The 25,742-nt window shown below is 42.4% G+C and overlaps 1 protein-coding gene across 2 annotated transcripts in view; it reads right to left on the bottom strand.

Moving 5' to 3' along the window:
* Positions 1-3,210: 3,210 nt before the first annotated feature.
* KCNIP1 (potassium voltage-gated channel interacting protein 1) overlaps positions 3,211-25,742 on the bottom strand; it is a 341,025-nt gene continuing 318,493 nt past the window's right edge. For both annotated transcript variants that reach the window (XM_055325909.1, XM_055325910.1), the window contains exons 2-8: positions 15,831-15,955; positions 14,963-15,032; positions 13,388-13,458; positions 12,573-12,680; positions 8,055-8,159; positions 7,096-7,158; positions 3,211-4,069 (exon numbers count right to left, since the gene is read on the bottom strand). In XM_055325909.1, coding sequence (XP_055181884.1) covers positions 4,022-4,069; positions 7,096-7,158; positions 8,055-8,159; positions 12,573-12,680; positions 13,388-13,458; positions 14,963-15,032; positions 15,831-15,955 — 590 coding nt within the window. In that variant the 3' untranslated portion in view covers positions 3,211-4,021. The remainder of the gene's footprint in view (positions 4,070-7,095; positions 7,159-8,054; positions 8,160-12,572; positions 12,681-13,387; positions 13,459-14,962; positions 15,033-15,830; positions 15,956-25,742) is intronic.

The following is a 25,742-nucleotide window of genomic DNA, read 5'->3' as shown; positions in this document are numbered from 1 at the left end:
CCCCACCCTCCCTTCTGGTGACCATCAGTTTGTTCTCTTGAGTCAAGAGTGTTTTTTGGCTTGTCTCTTTTTTTCTTTGTTCATTTGTTTTGTTTCTGAAGTTCCACATGTGAGTGAAATCATAATACTTGTCTTTTTCCAACTGACTTATTTTACTTAGCATGATACTTTCTAGCTCCATCCATGTTGTTACAAATGGCAAGATTTTACTCTTTTTGATTGGCAAGTAATATTCTAATATATATAATCACATCTTTATCCATTCATCAATTGATGGACACTTGGGATGCTTCCATAATTTGGTTACTGTAAATAATGCTACTATAAACATAGGAGTGCATGTATCCTTTTGAATTAGTATTTTCATATTCTTTGGGTAAGTACCCGGTAGTGTGATTACTGGACTATAGGGTAGTTCTATTTTTAACTTTTTTTGAAAAGATTTTCTTTATTTATTCATGAAAGACACAGAGAGAGAGATAGGCAGAGAGAGAGAAGTGGGCTCCCTACAGGGAGCCCAATGCAGGACTTGATCCCAGGACCCCGGGATCATGCTTTGAGCCGAAGGCAGATGCTCAGAGCCACCCAGGCATCCCTCTATTTTTAACTTTTTGAGGCCCCTCAATACTGTTTTCCACAGTGGCTGCACCAGTTTGCATTCCCACCAAGAGTGCATGAGGGTTCCTTTTTCTCTACATCCTCACCAACAAGTTGTTTCTTGTATCTTTGATTTTAGCTGTTCTGATAGGTGTGAGGTGATATATCTCATTGTAGTTTTGATATCTATTTCCCTGATGATGAGTGATGTTAAGCATCTCTTCATGTGTCTGTTGGCCATCTGTATGTCTTCTTTGGAGAAATGTCTGTTCATGTCTTCTGCCCATTTTTAAATTGGATTATTTGGTTTTTATTAAAAAGATGAATGGAAAAAAAAGATGAATGGATACCTCTATGTTTGTAATTGCTGCAATAGTTGCTCCCCACCCATAGCCCGAGGACAGCCAACTTTCTTTCTGTTGATTATTCATCTCAGGACCAATTTTGAATCTTTCTTTCATCCTGATTTCTCTCTGAATATCTCCAGATACTGATTTTCCTCTTGGCATTCGGTGTTCAGGACCGAATTGTGTTTCTTGTGGCCTGGCCAGCACAGGAAGAGTACCAACCCTTCAACTTTTCTACATCAGGGGCTCTTAGCCCTGGGTGTGCACTGGAATCACCTGGACAGCTTTTAAAGCATAATGGTGCTCAGGGCCCCACCTGTAGTGGTTCTTATTCAGCTAATCTGGGATAAGGCCCAGGCCTTTGGCACTTTAAAATTTTCCCCTTCTCTGATCCCCAAGAGATTCTGATATGCAGCCAGAGTAGAGATACACTGGCCTAAACCTTTTTTTTTTTTTTTAAAGATTTATTTATTTATGATAGGCATAGAGAGAGAGGCAGAGACACAGGAGGAGGGAGAAACAGGCTCCATGCCGGGACTGGCCTAGACCTTATATAAGGATCTAACACAGGCATCTGAAAAGGTCAGATGTATTCTAACTTCAGGTCCAGCTTGCTCCAGCAACTCAGTGATCTAATTTAAGCTTTCAGTTTCCAGTGTGTTTTGTTTTAACATCTCTGCCTTGCCTTCTGTGATTCTGGTTTATCTGCTCTTCAGTTACCAGATAACCCCTTAGAATTCCTAAATCACTACCAACATGTCCTTAGGACTGCATGCATACCATTCATATCCAGTAGGAGAGAGACCAACTTTATCCTTTTGTTCCCAACATAAATCTTGTGACTCATGCTGTTTGGACTGGCTTAGGTATCAAGCCAATCACTGAACTAATCATTATGGTTAGAAGGATGGATGGTTCAGATCATGTGCTCCATTCATAGCATTGAGTGTGGTCGGTTCCCCACCTTAGCTCTGAATGTACATTATAATCATCTGAGCAGGTTCTAAAGAATCCTAATGCCCAGGCCTCACTAGCAGAAATTCTACTTCAGTTGGTCTGAAGTGGGGCCCATGCATTGGCAATTTTTCAAAGTTCCCCAGGTGATTGTGATGTTTAGCCAAGGTAGAGAACCATGGCCTAGAAATTGTATAGCCTCATGAAGCAGGTTCAGACCCCGCACATGGGAAGGTTCATAAATACAGATCCTCTGCTTGGGCCTAAGTGTGTGTGTGCTTTGCTAGGGGCTGGCCACATGTCTAGCAGTCCTAGATGACCACATGGCAGCACGCAGGAAGCCTGGAGAAACAGAACTGCCTTCTCTAAAGTTTCCAACCATGAGAGGCAGCAGCCAATGGCAATCAGACTGGGAGTATTTCATGAACTCGTGACATGTTGTGGCCTGCTCTTGCTAGTGGTCCATGGGCACTTAAGGCTTTCCGCTTCACTGCATCTGTTTCCTCATCTGCTGTTTGGATTCAGAGAATATCCATGCCTCTTTGAACTGACTACAGATGAATGAGATTTGTGTGTGGTACCTTCATTGCCTTGGGGTGAGGGGAAACAGACTCTCCTAACAGGAAGGCTCTATGATAGAATGGGAAGAGTTTAATCTCTAATGGAGCTGTGATACCCTAGGCAGGTCCCCTCACCTCTGAGCTTCAGTGTTGAAACCAGGAAAATGAGGACTCTATCTCCTAGAATGTGCTACATAGCATGAAATGAGATGTATGTAAGCCCCTAGTAGAGCACTTGGCACATACTAGGGGTTCAGTAAATTGATTTCCTTCCAAAAATGCCATGGTTAGCTCTTCATCTTTTTAATGTGATGTTAAATGAGGAATCTAAGACAGTGTCCAACATAAGTAGTAATTTGTTGTTTATAAGCTGAAGCCACTTGGTCAACCCTTGGACTCTAAGCCGCTCAGCAGAAGTTCCAGCCACTTCTTCATCTCTGTATCCCCAACCATACCATGAGGCTCCAGACTTTCTATACCAGAGGGTCTTGAGAGTAGTAATCTTGTTGGAAGGAAGGTGTTGTGAAGGGTCTCCTCTCAAAGACATATTTGTTTATGTCACAGTATTTGTATTTAAATGGGATGCTTGCTTGGGGGCAGTGGAGGAGGATGCTCTGACTGGCACTGGGTCTGGCACACAGAGCAGGTATTAATAACTGGATGACAACTCAATGGACAAGCCTTCCCTTTTCACAGCTTACCTTTTCTGGTCGATGGAGTCATGGAAAAAATGAAGATTAACAGTATAAGAAATAGTTCTGTTTATTGATTAGAACATGGTATAAAATTACAGCAATTTGCAGGCATTCTGGGCTTTCTGGGAGGGGCATGCAGTGCTGGACTCTAGCAGGAGATGGACTGAGGGCATGGACCACTGGGCATTGGCTTTCTTCCTGGACACATTAAGGGACTTGCATTACCAGCACAGATGTCAGTGTGAAAAAGAATTATTGGTTCTTGCCTCTGGAAACAAAAGATGTGGGCAGTTTGGGTCACCAGACAAGGCCATGCTTAAGAATTCAGTTCTATCCTACATATGTTAGGTGCTGGCTCTCCCAATCTAGTCATATACTGATTTGTATTGTTCTGTGTAATGCACATTCTTCCCATCAAAAGAAGGGAAACAGGCACATTGGTTTGGGAGGCCATCAGAGGATGGTGTGCATTTGGCTCAGGTCATCTTGCTTCCAGATACATCAAGGTCTGCTGGACTTGGAGGTGGTGGGCTGGGGCACGCAAGCAGAAAAGTGTGCACTACTGTTTAAGCTCAAGCAGAGGGACCTTCCATGGGGCAGCAGCATGAAGAGATGAGCATGCTTCCAAAACAAACCCAATTTAATCTTCTCTCTCTGAAGAAGATGGAGAAGGAAGGGTTGGCAATCAGAGACTGAGCCACGCGATGCTGGGTTCCATAGAAAGTCTCCAGTGGAGAATTCTTCCAATTTGTAAAAGGTGTTTCTGTCCCAAGAGTTGGTGTGTAAAATCAGAACAAGGGCAGATCAGTGTGTTAAGAGGTGGTTGTTCAGTACAACGTCTCTGAGAGCCAGATGGCTATGTCCACAATTACATGACATTTTGGAATAGCTGGAGGGACCTCATGATGTTGTCATCCTGGAAGGGGAAGAGGAGGGAAAGAAAGGATGGTTAGAACTCTTTGAGGTTCCTCCTTGAGAAGCTCTGTAATGGTGAGCATGTGGGTTTCCCATGCAGAAAGAACTCTGCAAGGGTATGAGAAATACAGGGTGTGTATGTGAAGTACAGGGTGTGTGTGTGAGGGGGTGGGGGGCGCTAGAGTGTGAGCAACTCAAGGCAAGAAGCACCTTCTGTGGCCTTAAGAAATTTGTAAGAAATAAATTATCCAGTGAAGCAGTATTACTTCTTTTAAGAAGTTCTGGGCAACTGCATTTTATCAAATGATTTTTCTACATCTACTGAAATGATTGTGTTTTAAAAAATTCTATTATGTTATTAATTATATTGATTCTTGAATGTTAAACCAAACTAGCATTGCTGTAATAAACCTATTTGTTCATTTTTAAAAAGCCATTACTAGATTTGATTTTTTTTCGCATCTATGTCCAGAGGGAATATATTAGTCTGAACATTTTCTTATTTTGCAATGGCCTTGTCATGTTTTTATATTAGAGTTATGATAGCCTCATAAATCCAGTTGAGAAGCTTTTCCTCTTTTGCTTTTCTCTGAGTTTGTATGAGACTAATATCCTTTCTTCTTTGGAAAGAGTTTGAAAGAATTTACAGGGTAAGGGATCTATGTCTGCCATTTTCTTTACGGGAAAAATTTAAATTAGAGATTCAATTTCTTTAGCATAGATAGGACTATTCAGATTTTCTATTTCTTTTTGTGTTAGTTTTGATAAATTATATTTGCAAGGAATTTGTAGATTTCTATGTTGTCAAATGTATTGAATAATTAACTATTCTCTTTTTAATGTCTGTAAAACCTGTAGTGTTGTTACCCTTTCCATTCCTCATACTGATAGTTTGAGTTTTCTATCTATTTCTCTTTTGTTTAATTCAGTCTTGCTAAGCACTTACCAATTTTATTAATTTTTGAAAAGAGGCAAATTTTGGTTTTGTTGATTTTTTATTGTATGTCTCTATTATATATTCTCCATTTTACATTTTTCTATTGTATATTCTCTGAAAAATATTGAATATAGAAAATCTTCAAATGTTTAGCTATTAAGCAACGTACTTTTAAGTTCATGAGTCAGAGAAGGAAATATTTTGAATTAAAATATACTGAAAATATGACATATTAAAATCTGTGGGATCTAAAACAGTAGTGAAAGGAAATTTTATACCTTTATGTGAACATACTGGAAAAGAATGGCTGAAAATAATGATCTAAATCTTCATCTTAAAAAGCTAGAAAGAAAACCCAAACAATTAAATTAAAATTTAACAGAAGGAAGAAAATAATTTAGAGCACAAATGATGAGACAGAAAGCAGATGTATAATAGGAGAAAAAAATAAAGAAAGACAAAAGTTGGCTCTGGGTATCTGAAATCTTTTAAAAGTTGCTAGAACTTTTAAAGTAAGTCTATGGGTTCTGGAGTCACGCTGTCCAGAATTCAAATCCCAGATCTGTCATTTATAGCTGAGTGACCTTAGGCCAGTTATTTAATCCCTCTGCGCCTCAGTTTCTTTACGTGTAAAATAGCATCAATCACCGTATCTACCTAAAGGTGGGTTGTGAGCAAAAGTAAGTGAATTAATGAATAGCTATAGAGGTTGCTAACGTGAGAAACTAAACGAATTTTAAAAACTTCGCTCACCTGTGAAGCAAAGGCAAAAAGGCAAACCGAAGTAGGGCATAGAATTTAAAATTATAATGATGGAGTTCAGGTTCCATCTCTGTCACCTACTGTGCCTTAGCCATTTCTCTTAACTTTGCAATCTTAGGGTACTCTTTTTTAAAATGGGCATGATCAATACTCCTGGGTCACCTGGTTCCTGAGGATTAACATGTTGAAATATTTCTAGCCTTGTTGGTAAATAACTGCTGACCTGAGCCTTCTACCCAGCATCTTTCCCTCTATCTGGTAATTGGCCCAGGACCCCTGGAGCACCCAAAGGTCCATTGGCTAACAGGTTGGCAAGCTTAGAAGGCTTCCTCTAGGGCACTGCCCCATGGCATTGGTCAACATCAGTTAAGAGTGGTCGATTCTCAGTCTACTCTCATTATTAAATATGTTGAATATCACCCTGGATATAGTGCCACCACCTCTCAGGGCTGTTAGTGAAGTTTATACATACACCTGAAACTTGGTAGGTGCTCGGTATATGTTGATAACATCTCCCTGGTTTTGTGCATCTCCTGTTCTTATGGGTGAATTCGGAGTAACTGTGTACTTTTCTGAAATAAGGTGGGGATATAAATGCATTTATTCTAAAGTAGATAAAAGTAACTATTTCCAATTCAGTTTCTGGCAGAGACTCTGGGCTAGTCTAGCCTTAAAATGAGTGAAAATGTGGTCCAAGGACCTGCAGCACCAGCATGACTGAGGAGAGTGTTAGAAAAGTAGCCCCTCAAACTCCCTTCCAGACCTATTGAATTAGAATCTACATTTTAACCAGGTCTTTAAGAAGGTTGGTTTGCCCATTAAAGTTTTAGAAGTATTGATCTCCAGGGCCATTTGTGTTAAAACAAAGATTTCTACAGCCTTTCCCCACCCCGCCCTGCCCCATCTAGTGTTCATTTTCAGTATCACTGGGGAATTCTTGGGCACACTATGGCTTGAGAATCACAGCCTTAGATTTTTTTCCTCAGTTACTCCCTTGTAGTCTAAAGAGCGGAAGCAGGTTAAAAAACGAGTGTTGCTTAACTGGGAAGTCTTTGGTTTCACAGAGACCCCCTCTGGGCTTCCACATCCCCTCCACCCCCCCAGTTCTTCTCAGGCTGTCTGGCTCAGGCTGTGTTTACCCAAGACCAACCACAGGCCAGTTGGGAGGAGTGGAGATTGTTGGGATTCTGAGTTGCTCTTGGTGGAGTTGGTGGTGAAGGCTCTGACCTGAGGTCACAGGTTTCTCATTCTCTCCCTTCTGCAGACCCCAAGCCCCCAGATTTCCTTTCCCAGATCTAGAGGTTTTATGCTCTGAGGTCTTTCCTTACCTCTTGACAGGATTCAAGAAATTCATCTAAAGTCACGATGCCATCTTTATTTTTATCCATTTTCTGGAAGACACAACAGGAAGCACTTTAACAAACCTGGTAATCTGCATTCCAAAACTTTCGCTTTGTTAACCACCTTTGCCCCGAGAATTAAAGTGGTCTTCCACTGGCCAGACAACCCCACCCAGGCCCTGGTTATAGCACTTTGACTCCCATGAACTTCCTTAAAATGGAAAGACTTGCTCCAGACTCTCATCACTGGATTATTCTGCTGACACCTAACATGTCTTCCCCAGACTCTCTCCCAGCCTGTCCACCTGGCAGAGAGAACACTGCACATGAGAGGTTCGACTTCGGTCTCTGTCACTTACTGTGTGACCTTGAGTGAGTCTTTAAGCCTCTCTGAGCCTCTGCTTTTCCCATCTGCAAAGTGAGAGGATTAGACTAGAATGAGCTCGGACATTCTTCAAAACTCTACCACTAGCCTTACTTTTTTTTTTTTTTTTTACTAAAACACCACTATAGTCATGCCACTCTTCTACTTGTGGAGTAACAGTAGTCACCCAAGCAAGGCTAAACCTCTTCAATTAAAGATCTCAATTCAACCCACCTTTGTTTCCCACCTTATTTCCCATCACTCTCCAGACATAAAACTTTAACAACTACATAAACATGCTTAATGGCATCTTTTCTGGCTACTCTGCTCCACTAAGGATTTTTATGGAACTTAGAGGCTATACCGTAGTATCTATACTTCATAATATACTTCCCTGTTCTATTCTATAGTAAATACTTGCTTACTTAATGAGATCATCTCTTACTTGAGGTCAGCACATCTTGTGATTCTTTTCTGTTTTCTATGCTTAGAACAGAGTTGGACAGAACCACTTGTTCAGATGCTTGTGGGTTGACTGGTCTAAATTGGGCTTAAAGCTCACACACATTGTGTGGGCACTTACCTGGAAGAAGACATCCACATGCTGCCTTGGAGTGTCTTCTTTGAGCACAGGGTATGTGTATTTCCCCATCATGTCATAGATGGCTTTGACAATGTCCATCATTTCCTGGAGAGACAATATGGAAGTACAAAGTGAGAACCATGAAGTCAAGCTCTTTTTAGGTGACAGTTTGAGGCTCCCTGTCACCTTTGTGAATGAAGGCAATTAAAAGGACTCTCTTCAGCTGATGAGAGGAAGTTAGAAAACAAGCTGAAGGGGCTACATTCTGGGAGCCTCCTCCTAGAGAGAGGGCAATGGAAAATTCTCCTTGCCTTCAAAAGCTGTTGGGTTAGTTACCTTTTCTTAAGCATTATCCTCAGTGAGGGGTTATGTGTGGGATTGGAGTGAATATGTTTGTGTACTGATGAGCCCACACCCCATTTTTGGAAGACTCTCTCCCCACTCCACAATTCCTTTGAATGATTGGGCCTGGGTGGCTGTGTTTGTATTGGGTGACTTGTCCCTGTGATCACAACTAACTGGAACAGGGGTGGACATCTGACTGAAGCTGAGCTACTCTGTTTTTCTCTCTTGAGAAGCTTAAGTGATGAGGTGCAGAAACTGTAATCAGGAGTGATAGAACCCTGGAGCTCAAAAGTCAAGTGGATTTAGGACCAGAGTCGGTGCCACAGGCAAGCCATTTCCAGGTTTTAGCTGAGGTTGAGTGAGAGCAGACACCTAAAAGTTCTGCAGAAGAGTAGAACTTCTGTGAAGAGTAGAATGAAGCAAATACACAAGAAAGTAGAGGAGATGGGAAAAATGCAGGGAGAAAGAGAGAGAGAAGAGAGGAAAGTAGTAGAGGCAGGAGAAGAGAGTTAGGGATTGGGGAGACACAGAAATCTTCCCATGAGCACATGCATGGGCACTTGCACACACACATACACTTACACACACTCTCTCACACACATAAATATACTCACATACACTCAGGCTCTCTGAGAAAAACAAATGAAGAAGAAAAACAGTTACAAAGACTGAGAGAATCCCTAGAGGGACAGTATTTCAGAATGGTTACCCTATAAACTAAAACCTCCTCTTGTACCTCCCCACCCCTATGTTGCTAGCAATTTGTGTCATTCCTGCAGAGGAGAGTGTGGCCATCTTGATCTCAGCAATGCTGGAGGATGGGGAGGGAAGAGAGAGGAAAGAAGAGGTGGTGGCGGCGGGAGGAGCACAGAGAGAGAGAGATTGGAAGCTAACAACCTTCTAACTTCAATGGGGATTACACATATTCCATCAGACTAACTGTATTTTTATAGGAAACCTCTCAACTTAAGCTAGTCTGTGTTGATGATTTTTTACCTTTATCCAAAAGACTACTTTCTATAGAGTCATTCTTGTTTGATAGGGCCTGATAGATGGTACAAGTCCCATCATGTTTTCTTTCATCTTTCAATGCTTCCCGATACAGAATAAGTGATTATTAAATACTTCTTAAAAGAGTTCTGATTCTTAGTTTATAGCTATTTCCTCAAGAGTTTGTGAGAACCTATGCTCAATCCTAAGGTCCCTGCATGGGAGGGAGCCAAGTAACTGTTGAGTGGCTCTGTGATGTTCTGATCACACTGGCCAAGCATAGTATTCCATGGCCCCTCCTTGGAATGCAAGCAAGAGGGCACAGGAGGACAGGAGGACGGCCTTGTCTTTGAGATCTATGGAGACCCAGGAGACAGCCTCTGTCCTGGGTTCCTTGTCTGCTACTCCTCGTTCCATGTGCTTATTTTATTGTTTTTGATTCATTTATAACCTATCAATAGACTTACACAAAATTGCAAGAATAGAACAGTGTTCATGTATGTATACTTTTGACCCAGCTTCACCTAACTTGCCAAAGTACAGCACAATGCTCAAACCCAGAGAATTAACAATGTTACCACAGTGCTATAGTGCTATTAACACAACTATGGGGCTTATTCACATATCATTAGATTTCTCCCTGGTGTCTTTTTATGGTTCCCTCATCTATCTAGTTGTTGTGCCTCAATCTCCTCTAAACTGTGATGGTTTCTCACTCTTTGTCTTCAAGACCAAAAGACTTCTGATATGAGTACTAGTCAGTTATTTTGTAGAATGTCCCTGTTTGGGTTAGTCCCTGGTTTTCTTATGATAAGATTGAAATTACGCATTTTTTATGAGAATACCATAGCAGTGATACTATATCCTTCTTGGTGCATCATGTCAAAGAGGTATATGGAGTTGATATAATCTTATTAATGTTGATATTAACCTTGATCACTTGATTAAGGTGGTGGCTGCCAAATTCCTCCACTGATTTTAGCATCTTTCAGTGGATCTTGCCTGCAAAAATTATTACTGTGGTATTTGCCTAATGCTGACTTTGTATTTCCTTTATTCCTTCTTTATTTATTAATTGGAATTCTCCTTTAAGGAAGAGTTGTCCCTTGTCCCTCATTTATCTGTGAATTCAATTATTCATTTGAATACATATTTATTATTTATTTGAACACATATTATTTAAATATATATAATCTATAATTATATATATTTAATTTAGTAGGGACTCAGGCATGTTTATTTCATCGCTTATAATCTAATATTAGCATTTTTAATTTTGCTGTTCAAATTGTTCTGGTTTTGGTGACTGGGAACTCCTTCAACTGATTCCACATATCATCCTTTCCCCCTTTCCTTTCCTTTCCTTTCCTTTCCTTTCCTTTCCTTTCCTTTCCTTTCCTTTCCTTTCCTTTCCTTTCCCTTCCTTACCTTCCTTCCTTCCTTCCTTCCTTCCTTTTTAAAGCACTCCAATACTTTATAGCACTACAAGGTACTCCAGGTTGATCTTATGTTTTCTTGTTCTCAGTCCTGGTATCACCCAATTCTCCAAGGAGACTGGGTCCTTTAATTGGAGAATGGTGTTCAGAAACCAAGGTCTGGGTGCAAGATACCCTCATTGCTAGTGGGCATCATTGCTTTTAGGCCCTCCCAACAAACAGAACTAGGAAATACATGTCTCTATCCATGTGTTTCTTTTAAAATGTGGGTTTCATAAGTCCTTCACATCCACATTATCAAACGTTTCTTTCCTGAGTATCTTTTATAAGAGAGGGGACTTAAAGACCAATTTTGATTGCTCTCTCTGGACTTTTGTTGCCTATAATTTGGAAGAGATTATCTCCAAATGATTGCCAGGGGGAAGTTCCAGCTCGCTATATTTTCTAGGAAGCTACTTATCCACATTTTCTTTTTATTTTAAGGGGTACTTTATTAAGTCTACCATCTAGAGAAATCTGTGGGTATAAATGGGGACCATTTTGTCTAGTCTGCAGATAAGAAAGAGGGAGCCGGGGTTAGTGATGAAATTATGGCTGCACAAAGGTTGAAGACTGTGTTATAAGTCCTACTTTAGGGTCCTTTCTTTATATTTTTGTAAAGTAGTATTGGAATATTTTGGAGTATCATATATTTGAATAGGTGTAGAAGCATTAAATTATTTGCAAAATTGAGATAATATTATACATACTATTTTATAAGGTGATTTTTAAAATGTAATGTGTCAGATGAATTTTTATATCTTCTCACTTTTGTATGACCTTAAATGGCCACCTGCTATTCCATTACATGCATTTACTGAAATTCATTGAACATATCTGTTATTAGTGGATATTAGGGTTTTCACACTCAAGGGATCATCTACCACTTTATTTGCAGCATCCAGAACATCTAATAAGCCCTCAAGTATATGTTGAGCAAATACTTGACTGAATGAACATTATAGAGAAGCTTGCAAGATTGAGGTGAGAATTGGAGATGATATTTGTAGCTCTAGGCACTGAACCTGGCACAGAGAAGCTCAGGGAGTGGGATGTTGCAGGATGCTATGTCCAAGCTACAACTGAGATACTAAGACACAATGGATATCAAAGTGAGTTTTGAGATATACCTTTGAGTATTTCACTGTCTAGATACTACATGTACTTTGAGGCTGTAAAAGTGTTAAGCAGTGAAGATTCAGAAATCGTTTGTCATGTGTTTAGAGATTGTCATACCTGCCATCATCCCTTCTGTGGTTTTATTAGAAGGCAAAACAGATTGTGGCCAATATGATCCTATTGTAGTCTCCTCTTCCTCAAAAATCTCCCCTCTCTCTTCTAGACCATGCTTTCAATTGTACCATTCCAACATTTAGCTTTAGGTTGTGGCTGTTAACCTGCTAAATGTGAGTTCCCCTGGGAAAAGTAACTCCACACTAAAATCACTGACACCCCTTTTGGAATGTGGATTGAATACATGTGACGCAGTAATAATGAATCTGCTTAATCCTTTCTTGAGTAGTTGGGAACAGGGCAGGGTGGAACAGTAGGGGGAGGTCAAAGGTGACCTCCTTCACCAGGAATCAGCTCTGTTAGCCCCAAAAGAGGGCCTTGCTCATTCAGACAATTTCACCCTCATGACTGAGGCTGCTTTCTATTAGATGCCTTCATTGTAGTTCTTTCATGCCTCTAGCCTCAGCTCACTTACCTCTTTGTTTATGTATCCATCTTTATTGATGTCATACAAATTAAATGTCCACCTTAGCTTCTCATGGACGGTTCCTCTCAGTAAAATTGACAGAGCAGTTACAAAGTCCTGACAAGTGGAAGAGGCATAAATGACATTAACCACCAAGCCATGGGGTGGGTGGAACCTCTGTCTTTGGATCAGACTCTATGACTGCTTTCACTGAATTATATCTCCCATGTCCTCTGTCCTCTGAAGGATATGGTCAACCTCAGGGAAAGTACCTCCTCTTTCATTCCTTACCCTGCCACATTTTAGGTGATGGAGTCTCCTTCAGGAAGAATGTATGTGCTGACATCTCCAGATCTAGGTAGACACTGCCTAATCCCACACCTGCAATTATCCCAAGGATGGTGGTACATTCTACTACTTGAGTTCATATTCCTCCCATACCACTTCCTAGCTGGTTGACCTTTGGAAAATTACTCCATCTCTCTTTGCCTTACTGTCCTCTTCTGCAAACTGGTAATAAATAATAGAACTCTACTTTGTAGGGTTACTGTGGGGACTAAATGAGTTAATACATGCAAAGCACAACTGCAGTCTGTCATGTGGTTAGCTCCATGTGCACATGAGCTATTAAACTGTTATCCTTAGTCCCTTGAGGCCCTGAGCTCCTGGAGGGGAAGGGCAGCTGCTGCTTCTTCCCTATCTTCAGGAAATGCTTAAGTGGACAACACACTGAAATGTCTGATGATCCAACCATCCCTTCAATATGCCACAGCTTGAAGGAAGAGTTTGGGTGGGGGGTGTCTAGGACTTGGGGACAAGCATACCTCGAACTTCACGGAGCCTGTCTGGGTGGTGTCGAAGGCGTGGAAGAGGTAATGGGCATACATGCTGGCATCTGCAAGGCACAGAAGGAAAGGTAGGTGACAGGAGCTGGGGCTTCACAGAGGGAGAAAGAATCCTTGGCAACAGTGAGAAAGAGAAGAGGGTGCTACTGGGGTGATGGGAAGGAGAAAAGGTGGTAAAGGCAAACCCACCATGGAATCTGGGACCTGTGTAACTGTCCTGGGGTTTAGGTGGGAAGTTCTTAGAGCAAAGACTGGCCCTTGCCCCTATATCTAGCCATCTAGAAAGACCCTCCTGCCTGCTGCATGGATAATTCTTGGTGGGTGAGTGACATGGCGACTGTGTGCAGAAGATGCTCTCAGGAGTGAAAGTGCAATGCCAGGGAGTGAGCATCCACTAGGGAGCAGACAGACCTGGGCTTGGCTAGCAGCTCTGTCCCAGTGTAGCTCTGTGACCAGAAGCATTTAGCAGAGCATCTCTGAGCTCCTCTTCCCTGTCTCTTACAAAGGGATATAGCAAGATCTATCTCTCAGAATTTTGGAAAAAGTGTGTTAACTTTTCACATAGTCATGTCATCAGAACCATCACCATGTCACCATCACCATCACCAAACTCAATGAAATCTTGCCTGCCACATGGTCAAAACTCAAGAGATTGAGGCTCAATAGAACTCAACAACAGTGATTCTGGAACCAGCATGGGGTGAAGCTGCCTCCCCACAACCTGGGTAGGGACCCTGTCCTGAGTCCCCACACCTAGGAGGGCCCTGTCTGCTGCCACAGAGGCCCAGGAGAAACAGAGTCCAAGAAGTGTTTGGGACACTTGGATCTCCATTTCATCAGGACCCAGGGAAGGGGTCCTGCAGGAGATAGCTCCTGGGGGTGGGAAAGGAAGTGGCATGTAACACATGGAAGCCATGGGGAGAGCCACTGATGTCCTAGGCCCATGGAGCCAGAGTAGCTTCCTTCAGGAGTCAGGCATGGCAACACAGTGGCCATGGGCCTGGCATACTCGCTAACCTGGACTTACATGCACAATTTTATGTTCCCTACATCTTTATGGATTCATTTATTCCTACAGTCTCTGGTATTTATTAAAATTCTCTTTCAAAATTCCACTTTGCCTCAGCTGTTGTGAGGGAAAGAATGGAGGGCCGGTGGCACAATGGTGGGGCCAACACAGAGAAGCTTTTCATCAGATGCTTGTGGGATTGAATCCTGCTCTGTCACTTACTAGCTATGTGACCTTGAGTGAATTGCTTAACTTCTCTGAGACAGTTGCCCCATTTGGCATATGGTATAGTAGCTGCTTTCTAGAACTGTTAGGAGACTTTATGATATTGCTTTATTAATCTCTCCTCTCCTGAAAATGATCCATTTCAGAGCTCTTTTCCACTCAAGCTTTAGCTAATTCTTTATCTTATACTAAGGGAATGAAATCTTACCCTGAGTTGTTCCTGACATTGAGGAGGAGGCAGATAATAAGAAGCATGCACTTGGAGGAAGGCTGTTCACCAGAAAGGGAGCTGGAAAAGATCTTTTGAAGATCAGACTCACCTCCATGAGGGAAAAACTGAGCGTAGATTTGTTTGAATGTTTCTTCATTGACCACACCACTGGGGCACTCCTGCATGAAGGGGAGACAGTCAGTGGGGGGGATGGGAGCCCACCCCAGAAGGAGGAGACTGTGTCCATCCTTGGGGTTTAGGTTTCCTCATCATCCCTGATGATGGGACTGGACAACCACCCATATGCTTCTGTATCACCAAGTGAGTAGCTGGAAGTTTACCCTGCCTTACGACTGGAGCTGCTTTGCAAAATGATGAGGCTTTATCAGAGAATAGGTACTGTGAGTTGGAAAGAGCATGGGCTTTGGGCTTAGGAAGACCTGGATTTGGATCCTGGTTAAGCATCTTCTAGGCTTTATGACTTTGGGTGAGTTAGTCTCTGATTCTCAATGTCCTTACCTGTAAAATAGGGCTAATAGTACCTTCCTGACAAGGCTATCATGAGGTTTAATATAGGAAGTAATGTAGCAAATTAATACTTTGGAATTCAGGCTTACACATCAGTCTCTGTGAGCTCAGTTAGCACAGACTTAAGTCCCAGCAGTTCTGGGGCATGGACAATATTGACAGTGTGGATGGGTTATACTAAGGCTAAAAGCTGGGCCAAGGTGATTTCTCCAAGGTCGCGCCTGCTATCCTGTGAAGTGCCTGGGCTACTGGCCAGTTTCCCATCTATAGAGATTGCCTCATTCTTGCCTGGAGTCTTTCTTTCTAGCCAGGTGATCTTGCTCTTATGCCCTTTTTATAGAATTGGCCTTTCTTTTACAACTGCATATATGGAAGAGCTCCCTAATGGGCCCTGTTGGCACTTGGGTGGGAAATCCTGCCTGGGCCTTCAGCTTCCCTGTGGGCCTTACATTTTTGAAGCCTCGATAAAGGACTTGCAGCTCCCTCTTGGTAAAGTTGGTCTGGGCCTCAAGCTGTTCCAGTCCCTCTGGCCGATGGCAAACCATGGTCATCTCCAACTCATCTTCAATCTTATCTGGAACCAGAGGAGATGGAGTTGGAGTGGCTGACCTCAGTGGCCACTCATCAGACCACAGTCGTGGCTGTCAAAAGAGTGGGTGGTGTGACCTGGGACACAGGGTCGTGGGCTGGGGTCACAGTGCAGATGACTTTTCTGCCTTGGTCCCTCCTCCCCCACCTCCCCTGTCCCTTGCCTAGTCACTTCTGTCTCACACTTCGTCTAGCCATAACTCCAGCTGTGTCAGATACCACACAAGAAGGGAGCTTCAGGCAGGAGAGAAACACCTTCCAAGTGGAGATGAGGGTAGATGGGCTAAAAATAAGTCTATACGAAAACATTTCCCTTTTTTTCCAAAGTAACTTCTTCACATATTCAATTTGCTGTCCCCCTGAACCATCTGAATATTCCAGAGAGACACAGGTAAGTGAGTGGAATGATTAACAGCTCCCAAATAGCAAAGAGAAAATCTATTAAATATGTAGAGCAAAGTCTTACCATTTCGTACAATTAGATGAAGCTAATACAATTTAGCAAAAAGTTCCAATTATGGCATGTTAAATATTAATTCAAGAATATGAATGTATTTTATAGAGTTGTTTTATAATATATACTAGATATTCTTAAATAGGAAAATGACTTAAATGGGAACCAGTTGATATAAATCAAAGCTTCTGAAGCATTTGAATGGCTCAGAAAACAGTTGTCTGAAGTAGCAGTGTGTTTCTCCACTAAGTATGACAATGTAATGTAATTTTCCACTAGTTTTTGAGAAAGTGTCAGTTAAAGCAAGAGATTTGCCATTGCCTCCTGAAGGATCACAACCTCCAAATAAGTGGAAGTTTCAATGTTTTACCATCCCAGAAGGCTAAATGAGTGTTTCCTGCCAGACGCTTTCTATAAATTTACTCCAATCAAGAATCAATTGTCGGCTAACCTTTTCTGCCCGTTGTTGTTATGCAGACATTACCCAATCCATATATTGAACGACTGTAAATCTGGTCTGGCAAGAATAGTGATGAGATGGGCAGGGTGCTGAGAATGCACACACACACCATGTCACATCCCATGACCATAGAGAGTGGGGACAGACTGCATTTCTGTCTGAGAGAACAGGGTGAGCAGGTGCTTAACACTGAGTACATTTCTCCAGTCAGTGCCAAGCTCTTGCTACCAGATTTTCTCTCCAATTGTCACTTTTTCTTTTGAGACTGTGATCTCAATACAAAAGGAATCCATCAAAGTGAGTTTGTATCTTGGACATCTTCCCTAAGGAAATGGACGTTTGGGTAAGGTTCCAAGGGAGAGACAGAAGAACTTGGTAATAATCCCCAATGGTTGTCTTTCGTATGTGCTGGGCAACAGGTATCACTTTATCCTCCCGGGAGTAGGGCAGATTATTCAATATAAATAAGATACTCTGATAATACAACATAGCTACAAGTGACTGATTTCTTTGTAATTCTTACAGAGCCTTTAATTGTTGTTATGTTTGTTACTAACAAGTTAAGTAGTAATTACCTAAACACTGCAGCATTTCTAAGTAAATCAAAGGGCCAATTTCCCTAAAAAAACAACTCTCCCCACATAAATCTAATTCAGAAAACTCACATATATTTTTAGCTCATTTTAAAAGAGAAATAAAATTGTTAGTTTAAATCTCCAGTATTAGATTTAATAGCAATTTTATTTTGAAAGTATACAGATATTTAAAACTCTGAGAAGAGGTGACCTATGAAAATGTAAACCAGAAAGACAGAAATGTATTTTTTGGAAGAAATGATGTATTTTTGCAGGTGTCTGGAATATATTTCCCAGTTTAACTTATCCAGAAGCTAAAAAGACTTCTTTTACAGTGTCGTCTCATTTCTATTAATCTTCTTGTGATTGAATTCTTCACCAGATCCGGGAAGTCTCTGCGGAAGTTTGAGAGAATCTTTCTGCTTCATAAGCTGCATTTACCATCTCCTTTATTATAAATGCACTAAGTAGTTACTGAAATATCAAATATTAAGCTCACTTCATTAAGGGAGAAATAAACTTTATCAATAAATGGTTTGTTTGCTGTCTGGGCAGCAGGATCAATTTCCATATCAGATTCAGTAATATCTGAATATTGGGATGCTGACTGCCAAGCTTTGCTTTGCTTTTGCTTTTCATCACCTTCTAATTGTCAGGCTGTGGTAACATCAGTCACTGAAGGAAATTCATGTCTTTGGGGCTCGAGATGCTGGGAAATAGCTTGCATGTCTTAAACCAGTGGTTCCCAATTTTTTTGTTTTACTGTGTTTCAGAGGAAGAGCTACAATTTACATCACAATCCAGTATGCACAAACATATAAACAAAGATTTTATGAAATATTTTGAAGCAAAAATCTCCTTAAACACTTTCCCCTGTTAATGTGAGATGTACTCTGTTCTCACTTTTAATCTGGTCCTTTCTAAAATTATGCTGATTGTGACCATCATGTGTCATGACCTGTGGATGGAAGACGCTAAGCTGTCTATACATGTGGCAACTTTCTAGAAGGGCCCACATCTCAGCATCCCCTTCCCTCATGCCTGCTCTCCCTTCCCAGCCTTTGTCTGGTTCCAGCCACTGTAAAGACATTCTGAAGAGATTTCTGAAGGGGCTTCTGAGGTTTTCACATTCCTCCTGTTGCACCTACCCCAATTCCCACCCGCCTCCAGGGAGTCCCTGGGTGCTGCCCAGGTGGTCCCAGTAAAGGAAGCAGGGCCGCTCAGCTACCTGGATGAGGACAACAGAATTAATAGGTGGGGCGCCTCCCTGACAGTTTCTTTTTGAGATCTGCTAAGAGTCTGCAAGGGAAAATATTGCTTATTATTACTTTTGTTATTAAAAAATTAAAAGTAATGATGAGCCAGTTACTAAGTCAGACTGAGTTTGGATGATAGACATCAAAATTAACGTAGAAATGTAATACTATGGCGATAACTACATAACAAGAATAAATTAGAATACTTTCTGTTGGTAAAGTACTTTTAGTCTGTAAAATGTTGCCATGACTGTTGTCCCATTACAACCTTGTATGTGTTGGGGAGTGAGGGACCATTACCCTCTCTATCCGAATATTAGATATTTTAAACATGTGAAGCCCATGTTAAGGAGATCTCTTCCAAGCTCTGTCCCTAAATGGCTTTGCCTGAGTCACACAGCCAGTTTATGACAGAACAGGACCTAGAATCCAGCTAGTTCAGGGTCTCTTTTATAGATCTGGCTTCCAGTGCTCCTATACTGGCTTCCGCTTCCCTCAAACACAGACCACAAATTGGTTTGTAACCAACCTTACAAAGTAACAGGAGCAGGGCTCTGTGCCAGAGTTCAAGTCAGACCCCTAGACTATGAGCTGTAGGAGGAGGACACAAGCCTTTGGTCTCCTCCCTAGTGAGGTGTCTCCTCTGCTAGCTCCTTCTCCCTGGACTAGGAAATAGTCTCTCCATCATGGCATCTCTGGGTTGGATTTTATAATCATCCATCTAGTTTCAAAGTTACAAAATGGTGGCCCTCGACATAGAATGTAGCTCAAAGATTGGTCTTGTTTGGTGTATAAAATGTGGTGGGTTTTATGTTTTTGGAATTAACTGACAATATTTAAAGATGAGAGGTTGACAAAATCAATTTTTCAAAATTTCTCTTGGAAAATGGGATTATCTAACAACTTTGATCTTAAATTCTCACAAGGCAATAGTTTACAGGAGCTGAGCAGTAGCTATTCCCTCTGAGCAGCCAATGCCTCTATTGCTCCCTTTCTTCACCTGTGGCTCACTTAGCTCATTTATGCTACCTTCCTGGCCCCATTGGCATTTGAGTTTTTGTGTCCTGATTTCTGCCTGCTTACCTCCCACCTACCTACCTTTCTCCTACCTCACTTAACCACCCAACCAACTTTTCTCTCCCTATTTATTTAAACACATTCCACTTTGTTTCACAAAGGACTTAAAACTGATTATATGAAATAAATGTAATAAAATAAAAAGAGATAAAGTAATAAGAAAAAACCACCCCAGAAAATGTTGAGTAGATTAGGAGGTCAAGACCATGGGGAAAAAGAGAACTTAGAAATTCAGGTCATTTGTTCCAAGCAGTGACTAACTTGAGCCACAAACTGGCTCTGAGCTTTTATATATGTCTTGTTGCCCATGAGAGAAAACCATAACAATTTCATAGTGGGAGCAAAGCTTTTCCTATAACTTGTCTCTAAAGAATGTTTCCGACTGTTTCTATATAGGTAGGGTTTGCTAACAAGGGGCAAAGAAAATTGGTGAGTGAGTAGAACAGTTACAAAATATAATTGATTAAGAAGCTTTTCTTTTGAAAGTAACGTGACCAAAGTAGTCAAGTTAGTTTAAACTTTTTTACCTCTCTGATACTGGTAATACCACCAGGCGATGTCTAGGAAAAAGTAAGAAAACATTTTACCAAATCCATTCATCAAAAAAAACCAAAACATACTTTTATTTTCCATGGAGATTGCACTCTGAAGGTGTCCAGGTCACCATCCAGCTGGACATATGCAAAGAGATCTTGTAGCAGAGCTGGGGCTGACCTTTTCCCTATTCTTTTCCCACAATCCGAACAGGCAAGAGCAATGGGTCACCTCGCAGTGCCCACGGCTCCCAGCAGGGGGCTCACTGAGCATGCCCGCAGCCATGCAGCCATGCAACCTGAAGAGAGATGGAATGGCATGGGGCAGAGGATGCACGGATATGGATGGGTCCTTGGAAGTACTCGCATATTTGATTGAAAAGTGTCTTATGTGATACCCTTCACAACAGAGGCCCCATTGTCCCCCTCTGCTGCTTTGACATTTGAATCTGCACGTTTTGTAGGATTCTATATTTGCTCGGTCAACCATCATCAATGACGTATCTACTATGCGCATTTCAGTGAACGAAACAACTCTATTCCCTGCTCTCCTGGAGCTTACAATCTACAACCCTTCTCTCTCCTTCTCTCTTCCCTTCTCGAGCTTGATAAGTAGGGGGTGGGCTGTTGAAAAAAACTGATTAGCACATTAGGACGGGTGAGCAGAGTGGATGCAGGTGAAGTCCCCTGGTATGCTGAATACAAAACATAAGACAAATCATCAGACCTGGAAGATCTGCTATGGCACGATGGAGCTGGGCAGGTCCAGGTCCCAGAGAACAGGAAATGGGGGGCCTTACTTGCTGCTCTCCTGCTGGTGTTTTGGGGCCTCTTTAGGGGCCAGCTTGGTTTTTCCTTTGTGGACCATTATTTGAACTTCCTCCTGTCCTTCCATCACTCCTTTTTTTTTTCCTTCCATCACTCCTGATGGAGAGTGTGTCATACAGCCCAGCCTTCACTTTAAGTGTGTTTTGATCACTTCCCACCCACATTCTCAGACAGCATTGGTTTATTTTCTGCTGTCCCTAAAGGTGGTGGTACTAGTAGATATCCACTCATAAATATTTCTGTCTTGTGTCCTGACCTGAATCCCCTGGGAGAAGCTTATTTTGCCAGATTTACTTGCTTTCTTTTATCACTCTGATTAATCACATTTACATTCATTTACTTTTTCTAATAGATAAAGTTTAGAGCAGCTTTAGGTTTACAGAAAAGTTGAGCAGAAAATACAGAGTTCCCATGCCTGTCACCTCATGGTTTCCCCTTAGCCCTGGTATGATATATTTGTTCAGCTGATGAACCAAGATTAAAATATTTTTAGCTAACATCCATAGTTTACATTAGAGTTCATTGTGTGGTATAATTCTATGGGTTTTGACAAGTGTATAATGGTCTCATATTCACCACTACAGCATCCCACAGAATAGTTCATAGCCCTAAAAACACCTTGGTAGCATTTTTGTGGAGATATATCTATAAATATGTATTGACCATCACTGCCATGCCAGGGATGGGTTTGGAAAGAGGTGAAAAGATGTACTGTCAGTTCATATGGAGCTCTCTGACTGGCTGGGAGATGCACACAGAGACCAAGATCACAAACTCAAATGCCACCAGTAGTCAGTATGGAATATAGATGAGTCAGGTGCTAGGTATACATCAAGAGAGACTAGCAGGGACTGAGAACTGGTGAGTCATTGCCCCATTAAAGGGGAATAGCTCTTACACAGCCAGTTGTTATTATGTAGAATTTAGGTTCAGGGAGTCCAGATCTTTAGATTTTTCTCAGGAGCTGCTACAATTAAAAGATTGTATATTGATTCTTAGCTGTTATTAATGAGCTTAACATTGGGAACATACAGCATGAGCCAAATATAATATTCCTATTCATAGGATGCTATGGGTTGCTGGTCTGGAACTCTTCCTTGGTAAATCATGCCAAGTAGCAAGTAGTGTGGATATGGCTAAGACACTTGGGAGCCAAGAAGGAAAAAGCTCTTGATGAATGTCACCTGGAAGGCATAGGATTGGAAGGGGTGACAGGGATGGCTTCAAGAGAAGGTGATAATTTATTTGAATCTTCAAGGAAAAGGGGAACAAGGGAATAGCCTATGCAATGATATATAAGCCAAAAGGTCCAGGAATGGTGAGCTCTCCTACAGCAGAGCTGACTTCTCACTGAGAACAATTTGAAAAGGAGGATTAAAAAAATGAATCAATTAAAAATTTTTTAAAAAATTAACATAGTAACAACAAAAAGACACCTGAAGCCTGGGGGTGGTGGGGAGCAGGGGCAAAAAGCAACACTTGTGTTTGAAGGCACTGGAGAGCTACCAAGGTATCCCATCTTTAGAAGCCGTGATTCTGGAGGGAAGAAAAACTCATTAAGGTGAGCCTGACAGTCAATGCTGTTGTTCATCTCACAGTGTATGCTGATTTATAAGTGGCATGGATAATGAGCTTGAGAAACTGAGCAAAAAGGGTATGCTAAGAGCAAAAATGTAAGCAGAACTTTCACCAATCTGGGAAGACAAAAATAGGATCAGTTCTACTAAGACATTCAGGGCTTGAGGGGTCTCAGAGGAGGGATGCATAGACATAAGCCTAATCGCCTGAGCTATCCCAAGGGGCAGAGGTCAAGGGAAACGAAGCAAGAACTGTATCCCAAGGTTGCAGAGCTAAACGGAGCTCTTGGCAGGCTCACAGTGTAATGGGGTATCAGAGTCTTCTAGGAGGGGGTTCCTGGTGAACATTCAGGTTTTCAGTTTGGCCCGGAGAGGACTATGTTCTAGGAGAAAGGGCACATCAGAAATAGATCAGGTCGGAGGAGGGGCAAGATGCGGAAGAGCAGGGTCCCCAAGTCACCTGTCCCCACCAAATTACCTACATAACCTTCAAATCATCCTGAAAATCTACGAATTCGGCCCGAGATTTAAAGAGAGACCAGCTGGAACGCTACAGTGAGAAGAGTCCGCGCTTCTATCAAGGTAGGAAGACGGGGAAAAAGAAATAAAGACACAAAAGGCCTCCGAGGGGGAGGGGCCCCGCGAGGAGCCGGGCTGAGGCGCGGGCGAGTGTCCCCAGGACAGGAGAGCCCCGTCCCGGAGGAGCAGGAGCTGCACCAACCTTCCCGGCAGAAAGGGGCCCCGCAGGGAATTGGAGCAGGACCCAGGAGGGCGGGGATGCCCTCGGGCTCCCGGGGACACTAACAGACACCTGCGCCCCGGGAGAGTGCGCCGAGCTCCCTAAGGGCTGCAGCGCGCACGGCGGGACCCGGAGCAGCTCGGAGGGGCTCGGGCGGCGGCTCCGCAGAGAGGGGGCTGCGTGGCCGGGAGCGAATCCAACAGCGCAGGCCCCGGGAGCACAGGGCGCCGGGACACAGCCCAGGATCCGGCCTCCCCCGGGACAGGCAGAGGCCGGGAGGGCCCAGGACAGCGAGGACGCTCCTGCCCCGAGCTGAGCAGATCAGCGGCCCCGCCCTGGAGCCTCCAGGCCCTGCGGACGGAGAACCGAGAGCCCCGAGCCCCGTAGTTCCTGCGGAGGCTAAATCCAGGCTTCCAGAGTTGCCATAGCAACTGCGACTGTTCCTCCTGGGGCCTCACGGGGTAAACAACCCCCGCTGAGCCCGGCAGCAGGCAGGGGCAGAGCAGCTCCCCCAAGTGCTAACACCTGAAAATCAGCACAGCAGGCCCCTCCCCCAGAAGACCAGCTAGAGGGACCAGTGATACTCCCCCGTGTTCCAATACAACTTGTTTTTGGCCACTCTGCACTGAGCAAAATGACTAGAAGGAAAACCTCACCTCAAAAGAAAGAATCAGAAACAGCCCTCTCTCCCACAGAGTTACAAAATCTGGATTACACTTCAATGTCAGAAAGCCAATTCAGAAGCACTATTCTACAGCTACTGGTGGCTCTAGAAAAAAGCATTAAGGACTCACGAGACTTCATGACTGCAGAATTTAGATCCAATCAGGCAGAAATTAAAAATCAATTGAATGAGATGCAATCCAAACTAGAAGTCCTAACGACGAGGGTTAACGAGGTGGAAGAACGAGTGAGTGACATAGAAGACAAGTTAATGGCAAAGAGGGAAACTGAGGAAAAAAGAGACAATCAATTAAGGGACCATGAAGACAGATTAAGGGAAATAAATGACAATCTAAGGAAGAAAAACCTACGCTTAATTGGGGTTCCCGAGGGCGCCGAAAGGGACAGAGGGCCAGAATATGTATTTGAACAAATCCTAGCTGAAAACTTTCCCAATCTGGGAAGGGAAACAGGCATTCAGATCCAGGAAATAGAGAGATCCCCCCCTAAAATCAATAAAAACCGTTCAACACCTCGACATTTAATAGTGAAGCTTGCAAATTCCAAAGATAAAGAGAAGATCCTTAAAGCAGCAAGAGACAAGAAGTCCCTGACTTTCATGGGGAGGAATATTAGGGTAACAGCAGACCTCTCCACAGAGACCTGGCAGGCCAGAAAGGGCTGGCAGGATATATTCAGGGTCCTAAATGAGAAGAACATGCAACCAAGAATACTTTATCCAGCAAGGCTCTCATTCAAAATGGAAGGAGAGATAAAGAGCTTCCAAGACAGGCAGGAACTGAAAGAATATGTGACCTCCAAACCAGCTCTGCAAGAAATTTTAAGGGGGACTCTTAAAACTCCCCTTTAAGAAGAAGTTCAGTGGAACAATCCACAAAAACAAGGACTAAATAGTTATCATGATGACACTAAACTCATATCTGTCAATAGTAACTCTGAACGTGAATGGGCTTAATGACCCCATCAAAAGGCGCAGGGTTTCAGACTGGATAAAAAAGCAGGACCCATCTATTTGCTGTCTACAAGAGACTCATTTTAGACAGAAGGACACCTACAACCTGAAAATAAAAGGTTGGAGAACCATTTACCATTCAAATGGTTCTCAAAATATACCCTAAAAACTATAGAACACTTCTGAAAGAAATTGAGGAAGACACAAAGAGATGGAAAAATATTCCATGCTCATGGATTGGCAGAATTAATATTGTGAAAATGTCAATGTTACCCAGGGCAATTTACACGTATAATGCAATCCCTATCAAAATACCATGGACTTTCTTCAGAGACTTATTAGAACAAATTATTTTAAGATTTGTGTGGAATCAGAAAAGACCCCAAACAGCCAGGGGAATTTTAAAAAAGAAAACCATATCTGGGGGCATCACAATGCCAGATTTCAGGTTGTACTACAAAGCTGTGTTCATCAAGACAGTGTGGTACTGGCACAAAAACAGACATATAGATCAATGGAACAGAACAGAGAACCCAGAAGTGAACCCTGAACTTTATGGTCAACTAATATACGATAAAGGAGGAAAGACGATCCACTGGAAGAAAGACAGTCTCTTCAATAAATGGTGCTGGGAAAAT

The sequence above is a fragment of the Nyctereutes procyonoides genome, unplaced genomic scaffold, assembly GCF_905146905.1.
Source record: "Nyctereutes procyonoides isolate TBG_1078 unplaced genomic scaffold, NYPRO_anot_genome, whole genome shotgun sequence".
Lineage (NCBI taxonomy): Eukaryota > Metazoa > Chordata > Mammalia > Carnivora > Canidae > Nyctereutes > Nyctereutes procyonoides.
The sequence above is the reverse complement of the archived record's forward strand: the minus strand, read 5'-3'. Positions and strand labels throughout refer to the sequence as shown.